General features: G+C 32.2%; 1 protein-coding gene across 1 annotated transcript; it reads right to left on the bottom strand.

Annotated features, from left to right (window-relative positions):
* Positions 1 to 3544: 3544 nt before the first annotated feature.
* On the bottom strand, positions 3545 to 5305 carry LOC107371983 (uncharacterized). Its single transcript, XM_015940131.3, has one exon. The coding sequence runs from the start codon at positions 4830 to 4832 to the stop codon at positions 3588 to 3590; it is 1245 nt and encodes a 414-aa protein (XP_015795617.1). The 5' UTR covers positions 4833 to 5305; the 3' UTR covers positions 3545 to 3587.
* Positions 5306 to 13023: the final 7718 nt, after the last annotated feature.

Consider the following 13023-nt stretch of genomic DNA (forward strand, 5'->3'; position numbering starts at 1 on the left):
ACAAAAACGGAAATTTCATGATAACTTTTACTTTTCTATTTACAACTTTCTTCGCCTCTTTCATTAACAAAACTAAACTGACCGGAAATGGTAAGTGATCACTGATAGCTGGTCAATACATGTTAAACTTGGACAAAAGGTTTACCCGCAAAGTTGACCAAAACAGTAGAGTCGAGTTCCGTTTTGTGTTGCAAGTTTCTTGAACAGAAAAGTTTTTTGCTCTCTAATTCAACATTAATCGTTAAACTTTGCAAAAAGATCAAAATATTTGCTCACTTTTGGCTGGCATTTGTTTTCAAGAAACAGATTTCAAACAAAAATTGCTGATGATCAAAGATGAAGAGAGGCAAGGGAAAAAGTTCTGATTCAGAGGAAATCAAAGTGAATTTGTGAGAAGAAAGAAGAAGTGAAAAAAAATCTCTTCCTTTTCTTGATACTATTTCCTACTTTTGTTTGTTGTTATTACATGCAATTTTCATTGGGAAACTTCAACTTACCAGCAACCCAAAAGTACAATTTAATCATCATTTGTATTGCATTACTGTGACTCGCCTTTGACAGGGAATCACTTTTCATTATTTAATTCACTTGGTCACTTGGATACAATTGATACATAATTGAATTGTTTCTCGCTGATTTTTTCTCTCCATCTTCTTTTTCTTCTCCTTCAACATCATCTCAGGATAGCACTCTCTATCAGCATCATTATCTTCATCTGAAAGATTCATCTTTGTTCATCATCAGGCAAACAAGTTTCCATTCTTGTTACAAACATTTAAACATTGCCGTCTTTCATTTATATTTAGACTCATTAGATTATTGCTTCCTCTCTTGTTTACTCATCATCTTTATCATCATCTTTATCATCATCTTAATCATCATCTTAATCTTCATCATCTTCATTATCATCATCTCAATCTTTATTATTTTTCCATTGGTCGATTCTGACTGTTAGACCGAGTAAGATGCAATATGCAACCTAAGGAGAAGGTCTCTTCCCATCAACCTTAGCATATAGTGAGAGTCTTTTACGTGAAACATATTCATTTACATTTCTATCTTCATCATCATTGCTTTCCTCTCTTGTTTACTCATCAACTTTATCATCATCTTCATCATCATCTTAATCTTCATCATCATCATCTTCTTCATCTTCATCTTCATTATTTTTACGTTAGATTCTGACTGTTAGGCCAAGTGAGATTCAATATGCAACCTAAGGAGAAGCTCTCTTCCCATCAGACTTAGCATATAGTGAGGGTCTTTTTACGTAAAATATAATATTATTCATTTACATTTCTGTCTTCATCTTCGTCTTAATTTTTAGCAACTTCAGATTGAATTTATTAGGCTTCATTAGATGGGATTTTTCAACCTACCAAAGCAACTCTTGTTACATCAATTAGAGCTAACTCTGCCTAACTAAAAAGTTTATTTGCGTAGAAATTTTTCGTTTTCCTATTTTCCTAACTTCATCCCTTCTTATTGAGTTTACGTTGAGCGTTACAAATGGTTGTGATTATTTCCTGATTAGTTTTGAAAATTTATTTATCCTAAAAAAGTAGAGCAAAAAACAAATTACTTTAAACTAAGATTTATCCTTACTAATATTGTTTCCACTATTAGATGTGATCAGTTTTTGCCTTAAAAAATGTCTTTTACATCTTCTCATTTAGAGGTATTTTTCACTCAAAGACAAGGCTTTTTTCCTCCTTTTTCTCATCATCATTTGTTTTCCTCATCACTTTAATCTCATTCTTTTCCTTCTTCTGTTCTTTTTTTTCTCAAAGTTTTCCAAGTTCATTTCATGGTGTTGATGGTGATCATCATTATTGAGTATCATCAGCATGGAATGAAGGCAGAAAAAAACGAAGGCAAACAAAAAAATCTCTATCTTTTTTTTCTATTTACATTGGATTTTCCATCTTATCAATGTATTACTACCTTCCGGGTATCTTTATCCACCTTGGACTATTCTGCCTCTACTTTTCCCTCTTCATCTTCTCGGCTCAATTTTTCATGAATCATGAATAGACATCATCTGTTCCACGTCAAACTGAAAATTCACCTTATTTTTCATTTCTCTTCAATCGCAATCTTCTGCCTTTTCTATCATCTTTAAAACTTGAGCCTTCCCTTTCATCCTCTCTTTACCTATTCACCTTCAAAGTTACATCTCTTCCCTCTTCATCCATCTTACCTTGATCCTACTTTAAATCCCCATTTTCCTATCTTATTTCATCTTCTTTTCTCTTCTCATCTTTCCTGACTTTGCTCACCTCCAAATAGCCTATCAACCTGTCTCTTATCAGCTTTAGGTCATTCTTTATCTTCTTACGTTTTCAGGTAAATCACGTGACATTTATTCTTGTTTCATGAGTTTGACAGCATCCAAGCCTCTGTCTTACAGTTCAATCTTTATCATGAAATCTACATTGGCAAGGGATGAATAGAGCAAAGAAAAAGAGTAAAGAAGAGTTGAGATGAATACAGGAAAAGGTCAGTGAACGATAAATGCTGATTCAGAATTTTTACCATTCTCGATAAAAGGTACAAAGAAAATCAGATTCAGGGACGAAAATTTAAAGATGAAAATTGATAAACTTCAACTTGCAAGTTTACTTTTCATTCAAGTTTACCTTATTGATACAATTAACCATGATGAATGTGATGTGCTGTAATATAATGCTGATGAATGGGAACCAGAAAAAAGTTTGATTTATCGATGTAAGCAAGTTAAAGTACTCGAGTAAAAAAAGCTCACTCTATCTCTTATTCAATGGTTAAATCTATTTTGACAATTCGTCGAGTCAGACTTATCTGAACACTTGAAAGGCAATTTCAAAATGATCAACTTCAAACTTGACTGGCTCAATCTCATCTAAAAATGGATAATTTATGAAAATGAAGACATTTTTTGTTCAAAATTGTTGAAAAGTGAAAAGTATTGTTGATGGAAAAGAAACTTTTTTTTCCGAAAAAAACTTGGCCAATGATTAAGAATTTTTTTCTTGCAGGGAAAATTCAAACTTTGTATCAATTTTAAAGCTAAATTTGGACATAATGTTGAGAAGAGGAAAAGTAATTTTTATTGATGGAATCAAAGTTACAAAAGTTTTTGAATAACAGGATTAATGACATCAAATTGGGAACCCTAAAAGACTGCTACACTTTGATATTGGCAGATTGGAGGGAAATTAGTTCAATGATGAAGAAGAGATTTAATCTTTCATGGATATGGTGATGGGTGAGATTTTTAAATAAACCATGAAATTGGTTGTGAAAAGAGTGAATCAAATTGGCACAATCACACACTTCATTTTGCATTGCGCTCTTTTCACTCCAACCTAACAATCACTCTTTTGTTCATAAACTTTATTCGAGCTCTATTGATAGCAATTTTACCATAGAAACTGACAGTTTGACAGAGCTTCAAGTTTAAATATTTCAAGAAATAAAGTGTAAATTTAAACACGACAAATGAAGATTTGCGCGAATTTCCGATTCATGTTTTTTCGCGGTTAGATTATGATTTTAAAGTGGATTTTTGGTGACTAATTTTGGAAATTTATTTGCAAAAGAAAAGTTTATTTAACAGAGAGAATAGTATTTAGAATAATTAGGGAAACAATTGGGATGAATTGAAGGGTAAGGAGTTGATAAAGGGTTATTGAATGGTGAAGTGAGTTTGACTGGGAAGCGATTCCACTTAATGCTGAAGGTGATGAATAGCCGAAACAGAGGCGTTTGATATTTGCTTTACGACGTTTACATGACCATTCATTGAAGCTATTTGTTGATGATGAGGAAGAGGATGAGGATGAGGAGGAAGAGGAGGAAGATGAAAAGGTGGGTATTGTTAATGTAAAAGGTGTTGGTGATCTTGATGAGAATGGAATTGAATTTTCTGAACAAATGCAACTGTCCAAATGATGGGCTGCTCTTTGACGGTATAAAATGTTTAAACTATTGTTACAACTTTTGGTACATTCAGTTCCAGTGAAAACTTTTTCACAGTGAACCTGGAAAAACTCCCAAGCCTCTGAGCAAGTTTCATCCTCTTTACATCGAGCCTCTGCGGTTGAACACAAGACGATGGATCCGTGATGAGACTGTTTACCCTTGTACCTGTGATGACTGTCTAATGAAGAGGCTGATGGAGAGGAAAAGGGTGACCCAAGGGTGCCTTGTCCTCGGTTTGAATGTGTTGAAGGTGATGCGGGTGGAATCGAGTCTAAAGGAAAATTTATTCCGTGAAGTGTGGACCCAGAGGTGGACGATGAAGATGGTGCAGAGGGTGAGGTTAAGTGATTGTTGAACCTTAAATGGCACACACTGGTTCGACGTCTAACTTTACGGCAAAAGTCGTTATCACCACAATCACAGTTTAGATAATCATATCCTTCGGGTAAACTATTCAATGATATCAAAGCCAACCGGCAACTTTCTGTACAAGTTCGAGTTTTATTGTTTAGCAAATGGGAACAACTAGTACGATAGTCTTGTAAGGCCATTGCACAGCGCATTTCACGAGAACAGGTATTCAAGGTAGTCTCACATTTGGCACGTTGGTTATTAAGTCCGCTTGAACCTGACCTGTCATGGTTGTTATTGCGAAAAGAAGAAGTCGATGAAATCGAGTTTAATAGTGAAGATGAAGGTGAAGAGGAAGCAAGTAAATGTGGTAAATGGTAAACATTATCCGAAGCTGCGAATGCACTAGTTACCATTGAAGTGATCACAATAAGTACACATTGGTAGACACACTGATGGTACAGGTAAAAGTGATGATTATAAGAGTAACAATGGTTAATCTCATGTGAAATAGACATACCGAAGTATGATGATCAACTGGGGATAAAAAGTGAATCCAAAATAAAGATGCAAACAAAATGTGTCTCCCTTCAAGTTCACCGAGAATGCTCACATTGGTAAAAGACCTTTTTTCCCATTGAAGACTTTTGTACAATACAAAAGGGCCAAATTGCCTAAAATGAGCATGTACAATGAAGAAGAAGAAGAAAAAATCGCAAAAAAACAAAAAACTCGAGCCTTTCAAGTTGATGATTATGATGATCGCAACACGGAAGATGAAACAAGTGAACAGTAAAAGAATACGCTTTTTACAAGAAAAATAAATTAAAAGTTGATTCAATATGTGATTTTCATATTCACTTGGATAACTTTGGATAACTTTTTTTTTCTTCACCCACTTTTTTGATTCACTTTTTCACCGACACTTTCAATGCCACAATTGTGTTATTAAACTTTTCACTTACGCTTTGATTGAGCTTTGACAATATAAACATCAAATTAAACATCAAATGCTAATCCAAACTAATAATTCATAACAATTTTTTCACTCAACATTTCAGTCAATCTTTTTTTTCATGGAAACAGGAAAAAAAGTTCTTTTGCCTTTTTCAAAGTTTCAATGATTTTCTTTGGATAAGATGATGATGATGATTATGATAAATATGAAAGATGATATTATTTTGGTTAATTAATTTGCTCTTGTTTATATTGATAATGACTAGGATGATGACTGTGATGAGGATAAAGTAACCCAATGAGGGAAAATATTTTTGGTAAACTTCCAAGAAACAGTTTTCTTCTTCTTCCTTTTCCTCGATTCTCTCAATTTTAACCTCAACTGAAAGTTGATGACAATGTTTTTCACTTTATATACATTATCATCTTCATCTTGATCATCTTGATCATCTTCATAACATTCTGCATTCTTCGAATAGTCATGGATATTGGAATGAAAGATACACGGAAAAAAGGGAAAACTAGAAGCTTCAATTTCTTTTCTTTAAAAACATTACAAATGTTTATTATCATGAAAAGTTATTCAACTGAGTTGATATTGTATTGCAAGATTGAATGTCAAGTTTTACTTCTTCATCAAGCCAAACTTTTTCCATGACTTCAGTTGTATATCAAATTACAAACTGATTATTTCAGATTACTTTTGATTCATTCAACTTTTTCTCTCTTTAGTTTCCTTCTTGTTCAGCCTCATCATGAACCATGATTTTTGAAAGGCCTCAGATTAAGTAGAGATTTTCAAAGAGAGATGTTTCAAATGTTTCAGTAAAGATATAATTACTCTTTCAATTTTAGGGTGTAAATCTGATGAAAAGACTGAACAAGAATAATGATGATGATTATGAAGAGAAGAGAAGAGCTTTTCTTTCTTCATTCGGAAACAAAAAAATTCATCCTTTTCATTCTCACTCAATGTTGCACTTGTTAAGTGCATGAAAAAACGCAAGAAAAGCATGATGAATCGAAAATGTAGAAATTGGAATTTTTCAAAATTCAAAACATCTCAACTGGGAAGGTAAAGTTTGCAGAGATTTTCATTTTTCTTCAAAAAAAGTTACTTTCTATTCACTTCACTCTCATCCAAATCATCGATAAATTTATCATTCCGAGCTTTTCTCAGTTTCCAAGTTTCATTATTGAATTATCAATGATAATGATGTTGATCAAGTTTCGAAGTTTTTTCATCTCGAAAAAGTCTTCGAAGGCAATGAGAAATTTATCATCTGAATTTATCATGAATGAGCCATTGACTAAATTGAAGAAATTTTCGTTTTAACCTTTTCTGATCAAGATTGGAGTTTGATGAGTTTGGATAAAATTTCATTAGATTTGGAATTGAAATGAATTTGGAAAATGTAACTTTTTTTCCTTTTCACTTTTGTTAATTTAACTTTTATCACATTTTTTCTCTTCCTTCATCATTTTGTTGAAATTTCATTTCAATTGATGTTCAATTTGCATAAAATTCATTGGTAAAATTGAAATTGCTTCAAGATTCTTCTTCCTTTTTTCAGAATAAAATTGGGTGACAAAATGAGAATAAGTTTTTCTTTTTTCTTCTTCTCTCGATTTGGTTACCTTGGATATTTAATGCAATCCAATGTTGACAATTTTGCTGTAATAGCGGCAAGAGAGGTGAAGATGATGGAGAAGAAGCAAATTGTTATCAATTGAAAATTGGTCACAAAACAAGGAATTTAAAGAATTACGATCAGAGAATGAACTGAATTTTCCGATTTTCCTCAATCTTGTTTCTCTACCTTTTCCCTTCCCATGTTTACCTCTTTATCTTCATCTCTTTTTTTCCCTGCCAATCTTTTCTGGATCAGCCGTAAAGTAAATGGTGAAATGAACTTCAATTGGTTAAGATGAGTAAACAAATGGCAAGTCCCTTGGTGTAAAAATTCAACTCGAAAAAATAGAATAAAAATGAAAATTTTTCTTCTTTCAATTTTCAACCTTTTTCTCCCTTTTTTGTTGCATTCGATAGATTTACCTCTCTCTTATAATGAATCTACCGTATTCACCTGAACCCTTTATCTTTATTCCAATGCAATATTTGCATTTGTTGAGGCAATTTTAACCCAATGGTAATTTCAAATGGAAAACATTGAATGAAATTTATAAATCTATTTCCGTGAGCATTTCGGGGTTAGTCTGTGAACAGGGTGAAAAGGTTCAATTCTGAAGTCTTTATGAGCATTGATGCTTCCAGTAAATATTGACACAAAATTGAATTTGGTTTTTACATTTCTCTGCTTCTTCATTCACTCTGAGCCTCACTGATTTTCATCATTTTAAAGTTTACTTTTCCTCTGATTTTCTCTTGCAACTTTTTTTCTTCTCTTTCCAGGTATTAGAAGGAAAAAAGACTCTCAGTGTAGATTAAATTCAAAAAATTATTGAATCGAATTTTTCATCCTGAAACTGACTCGATCTAGTTATTAAATATACTCTGTACAAGTAAAGAAAATCTGTGTTATGAGCAAAGGCGTGCGATTCTTGGGTTGGATTAGAGTTAAAATTCAACCTAAAAGGCTGTCCATCTAAGTTGCTAAATATCTGTTAACCAGCCTCTTTGACGTAAACCGTGACTTGGATAGGAAAGTCAATGAAGAAACCAAATCAAGCCTTGCCTTGTACATAATGAGCTTGTTAGTCTAGCACCTCATACGCACTAGATCTGGTAAAAATCCGATAAAAGAGTCAATGTGTCAGTGAGTCAAAATGTTTAATCGACACGTGAAGTGTTTAACGCAAAATCGAAGTGATATGTTGTACAGAAACAGAAAATTTAAGTTTCAAAAATACTGATTCTTCTGGTTAGCCATCAAAAGTCACATCATTAAAAAGAGTTTCATGAAAAAATCTGCATCCATATCTGCTTCTTTTCCGTTCCTGTACAACAGATCAGTTCAATTTTCAGTTAAACTGTGACCAAAGTGAATAAATGAATCAGTTAGTTTCTGTGACCGGATGAGTTAGAGAGCTGAAACTTATTATTAATTAGTGAGGATATTGCATTGAAATCTATGGAGTCACTGAAAAGTGATTCACAATTTTCATTAAGAGATTTTCATTTTTCTGCTTTTCATTTGATTAGTGATTAGTATGTGATTTGCAGTGACTACAATGCATTACTATTTTTAATTAAAATGCCTAGATATCAATAACCGGCCACCAGCGTAAAAAAGCAAAATACGTGCCTAATTATTTTCGTCCTCTACAATATAAACCCGAAAAAAATTGAAAATGATCGTACAAGCGTTTCCCTTGTGGGTTCTTGCTTGAGTCCAAAAACGTTTGCCAATAGTTTTTTGCTATTTTATTGAAAAAATTCGTCAAAATGTTTTGAATGCATCCAAATTTTTGCTGAACCGGTCTTTTTCAATGCTGATTCTTATAACGAGTCCAAACTTTTCAATCAACCTTGCTGGCGGTAGAATAGGCGTTTCAGCTTTTTGTCTCATCTTAATTTCTCAATGTGTTTTTAACATGGGCTTGGTAAACTGTTTTTAAAAAGAGCTCATTCAAAGTCCATTTAAGAAAATATTGATCATCAATATGCTTGAATCAAAGTTGAAACCGACTTTTGACTCACGCTGTTGAGTGAAACATTAGCTCATTAGTTTGACAGAAAAATTTGTACCCATAACTGTACAAAAAGCGATGCAAGTTTAAACTTTGGGTAACAAGCACACATTGTGAGGCAACTTCAACAGTTAGCTGTAATTTCATTTGAACCAGTAGTCATATAACAAGCTCTCTTAACCTAAATTAACCCAAATGTCCCTTTCACATTGACTTTCCTCTTCATCCTCTACATTTACATGAAGCAAATTTGAAACTTTAACGGCCAAGTAAACAAACCATAAACACTTTTCCCGGTCTTTACCTCAATATATTATTCATGAAATTTATTAAATATACTTTACAACCTGTCATTTATTAAATAGTTCAATATTTGAAACTCTTTAAGCATTATAAATGTTGCCATGTTTATTGTTCACCAACTTAACTTTTCTTACCTTCTTCTTCATCTTCCTTTCAATAATATTAAAACTGTTCATTATAATAATAAACGACTTGAGTACATGAAACAAAACTGATTCTGAAGCTCAATAAATTTAATATTGTACATCCAAATATATGGAACCATTTATTTAAGATGAAAATGTGAAAATAAAGAGCAACTATTTAAAGAGAGAAACGCAAAAAAGAGGAAAAAATGAAAAACAAACTTTACTTTTTTTTCCTACCTTTCACATTATTTGATAGGTAAATGGATGAATAAAAATTGATTAGAGTGAAAAATGATGAAATGAAAGATCAACCTTTTACTCTGTTGACTCAACATTACATGATAATCTGAACAGTTTAAGAAGTTTAAGATGAAGAGAGAGAGAAAAAATAAACATGAAAATGAACTGGAACAAGAAGAACCATTGAAAGATGAAAACAGGACATTGGAATACAAACCATGTTTACCATTATCATCATCATTATTATAATAATATACAACAATCATTTACAAACACAAGTTGGTGAAGAAGAAAAATTCAATATTGACCAGAATTTATAGATTTATTTGGATATTTTTCTTGGAGTTTTCATTATTTGTTATTTTATCAAACATTTTACTTTTCCAAATGTAATTCAATTTCTTGACTCATAACTTTTTTTTGCCTTTACTTTATTGATATTTTGTTAACACAAATCATGTCCCAACCATATTGTAATATGTAGATTGCAAGTTTATCATGAACAATTGTGCTGTTAATGGTTCTCTGAATTTTGTTTCTTTCAGCTTTACTCTTCAACTTGATAAAACACAAAATTTGGTAATAATTTGTCTTTAATGTACAATATTGAAGTTTATCATTTGACAGAGTCTTGGTTCACAGTTTGGCCCTTGAACTGTTTCATGATATTTCATGAGAATCCATCCAATTTGGAGCAATTCCTTCACTTGGACTGCTTTCACAACTCATGGTGATAAATATATTGAAGGTTCAAGATAGGATGAGGATAAAAGTGGGGAAAAAAAGGTTTTCACTAAAGGTTATGTTTTTGTTTTCATTTTAAAGGAAAAGGGAAAAAAATGTTGAAACAAAAATCGAAATTGAAGACAAACGAAATGTTTGGTGAAGAAATAATTCTCGAAATGAAGAGGAACCAAACGGAAATTGTTTACTGTTCTCATGAGACTTCAATCATGTTGTTTTTTTCCTCATTCACCCAAAGATATAACCAATCGTTTGCAGAAATACACTTTGATGGCTGTCATTGATGTTGAAGTCGAGTGAAAGGCCAAGTTTCAAGTGGAAATAAAAAGGTTAAGGTTCAATTGGTTCGCAATTTTTACCTCCAACTTTTTGGTTACCTTTTGAAACATTTTTCAAAACGCTAATGCAATTGTTATTGTTAATGCAGTCGCCGAGTTATCCAATTGTACTTCGCATTTCAATTTTCACTGTTAATGGGATAAAATTAGACGCATCTTTTACCATCATTAACCACTGTTATTATCATTGATTATTATTTGCCAATGGTTTTAGAGTTATTTATTATTATTATCATCAAGGAAGGTTATTGTGAAGTGAGAAAGTTAATCCTTCAATAAGATTGATTCCAAGCCTTTTGTTGTTGATAAATTATCATGGTAAAGGGAAAAGCAATTCAATTTCACTGAAAGCTTACGATTAGTTTTTACTCATCACAAGTAATGGAACTGATAATACCAATTCCTTATCAAGCCACCAGTTTACCTGAGCCAATATCACGGTAATAATAAAGGTAATGGTTGGAAAGTTTATCTTGAGTTAAATTGGAAAAGAAAAAGTAAAAGGTAAAGAAATGGAAAAAAAACATTTTCTCGATTCTTTTTCTTCTTCTTCATTGGTACTTTATATCGTCTGGTAACACCTTGATTTTTGGGGTTGTTCATCATTCGCAAGTTGCTGGACAATCAGTTTTCAAATTTAGTTTCGTTTCATTTTCTTGGTTTCATTTTGTTCGCTTTATTTGTCTGTAAAGTCGCCACCTCAATTTGGGTAAAAGTGTTTACCAGAAAATGGAGCAAGAATAAAAGGTAAATAAGGTAAACCTGGAGCTTTTCATGGGTAACTGTTTCAATCAAATTTGGGATTCATTTTGAGATGTAAGGGAAAAGATGAAGACAGAGAAGAGAGATGAAGGAGGAAAAAGAAGAAGAAGAGGAAAATAAATACATATTAGCGAATGACTGAAAGATTTTCGTGTTTATGGCTCATCAAGCAAACCTTATGTTGATCGATTTTTCCTGGTCATGTATTTGTACCCTCTGTGAGTCTACATCAAAGATGATCGGTTTGGAAAAGGAAAAATATCTTCTCTCTCTTATTTGGAAAACGTTTGCTGGATAAAATGATTCATGGGAAGATGAGGATGAAAGCTAGAATGAAAAGAGTTAGGTAAACAAGATAATCTTGTATTTAGCTTGCTTTGTAGCTTGTTGATTGGTCAAGTCTCTCTTCATCTTTACCATTTACATCATTTTCATCTTGTGGCCCCTTTTAAGCTCATTTGGTACTCAAAACCTTTACATTCAATTACAAATAATGTTATTCATTGATTTTTTTCGTATAACACAAATCAACTTGGATTGTTGAAATGGTCAAGTTAATTGTTGAATTGGTTTGCATTTTAAATGGTCAATTGAGTTGCTTGAGAGTGTTTAATGATCAAGTTGGTATTTAGAGGTACTTTTGATACAGTGTTCATTTTGCTGGTTAATTTGGGAAGTAATTATTTCTCAATTGTTTCCCGTTGCTTTCAATTGTGTTGTTGAATGACAACAAAGCATTGGAGTTGAGTGTACTTTTGGTAAAATTTGGAATTAATTTAAGGTAAATAGCCATTTGAATCGATAGTTTTATGAATATTTCAAGTAAACCCTGCAAAGTAAATGAGTGCTGAGAAAAGGTCAGATTTTTGCAAAAATTAGTCATGAGTTTTAAGCTTGTATACGAGATGTTGTAGCTCCAGATCTACAAGTGGACTCCTAATCATGACTGATCGCAAAACAATTTTTACTGAGTACAATATATTCAATCAACATTTGCAGGACTCGAATTATTAATGAAAATTTTTTGTTAAAATGACAAAACATTGAAATAAAATGTAAACTTGATCTTGAGAAAGATCAACCTGTTAGTAGAGTCCGCATTTTTGAAGCTTAATTGCAATATGATTGAATTATTTCATCTAAGTTTTTCAAGAAAATTAGAATAGATAAAAGTCTGAAAATTGATATTTTTCATTTGATGCATGAAAATATTCCTTTTCTACTGAATAACCTGAGTTCATGCTTGAGTCTGGAAAAAAACCTTTTGCCAAAAGTTTTTTTTTCTATTTTATTGAATAAATTATTCAAAATTTTTCGAATGAATCCAAATTTCTGCTCAATTTGATCTTTCTCAATGCTGATTCTTATAACGAGTCCAAAACTTTTCCATCGGCCCCTATCGCGGTGAAATGTGTATTAGGTGTCAAATAAATTTTGCGATTGGGTATGAAGTTTAGCTCAGAATTGACTGAAATTTCATTAAATCAAATTAAGGACCTTCAGTATTAGTATATCGTTTCAATTTTTCACATCGAATAATTGATGTCGTTTTTGTGATCGTCCGAAAATTTATAGCGAAAAAATCG

The sequence above is a fragment of the Tetranychus urticae genome, chromosome 1 (assembly GCF_039701765.1).
Source record: "Tetranychus urticae isolate SD_2017Ah chromosome 1, NJAU_TeUrti_SD_1.0, whole genome shotgun sequence".
Lineage (NCBI taxonomy): Eukaryota > Metazoa > Arthropoda > Arachnida > Trombidiformes > Tetranychidae > Tetranychus > Tetranychus urticae.

Excerpts from the sequence above, each read along its gene's own strand:
- LOC107371983 (XM_015940131.3), bottom strand. The coding sequence starts at position 4,832 with ATGTCTATTTCACATGAGATTAACCATTGTTACTCTTATAATCATCAC.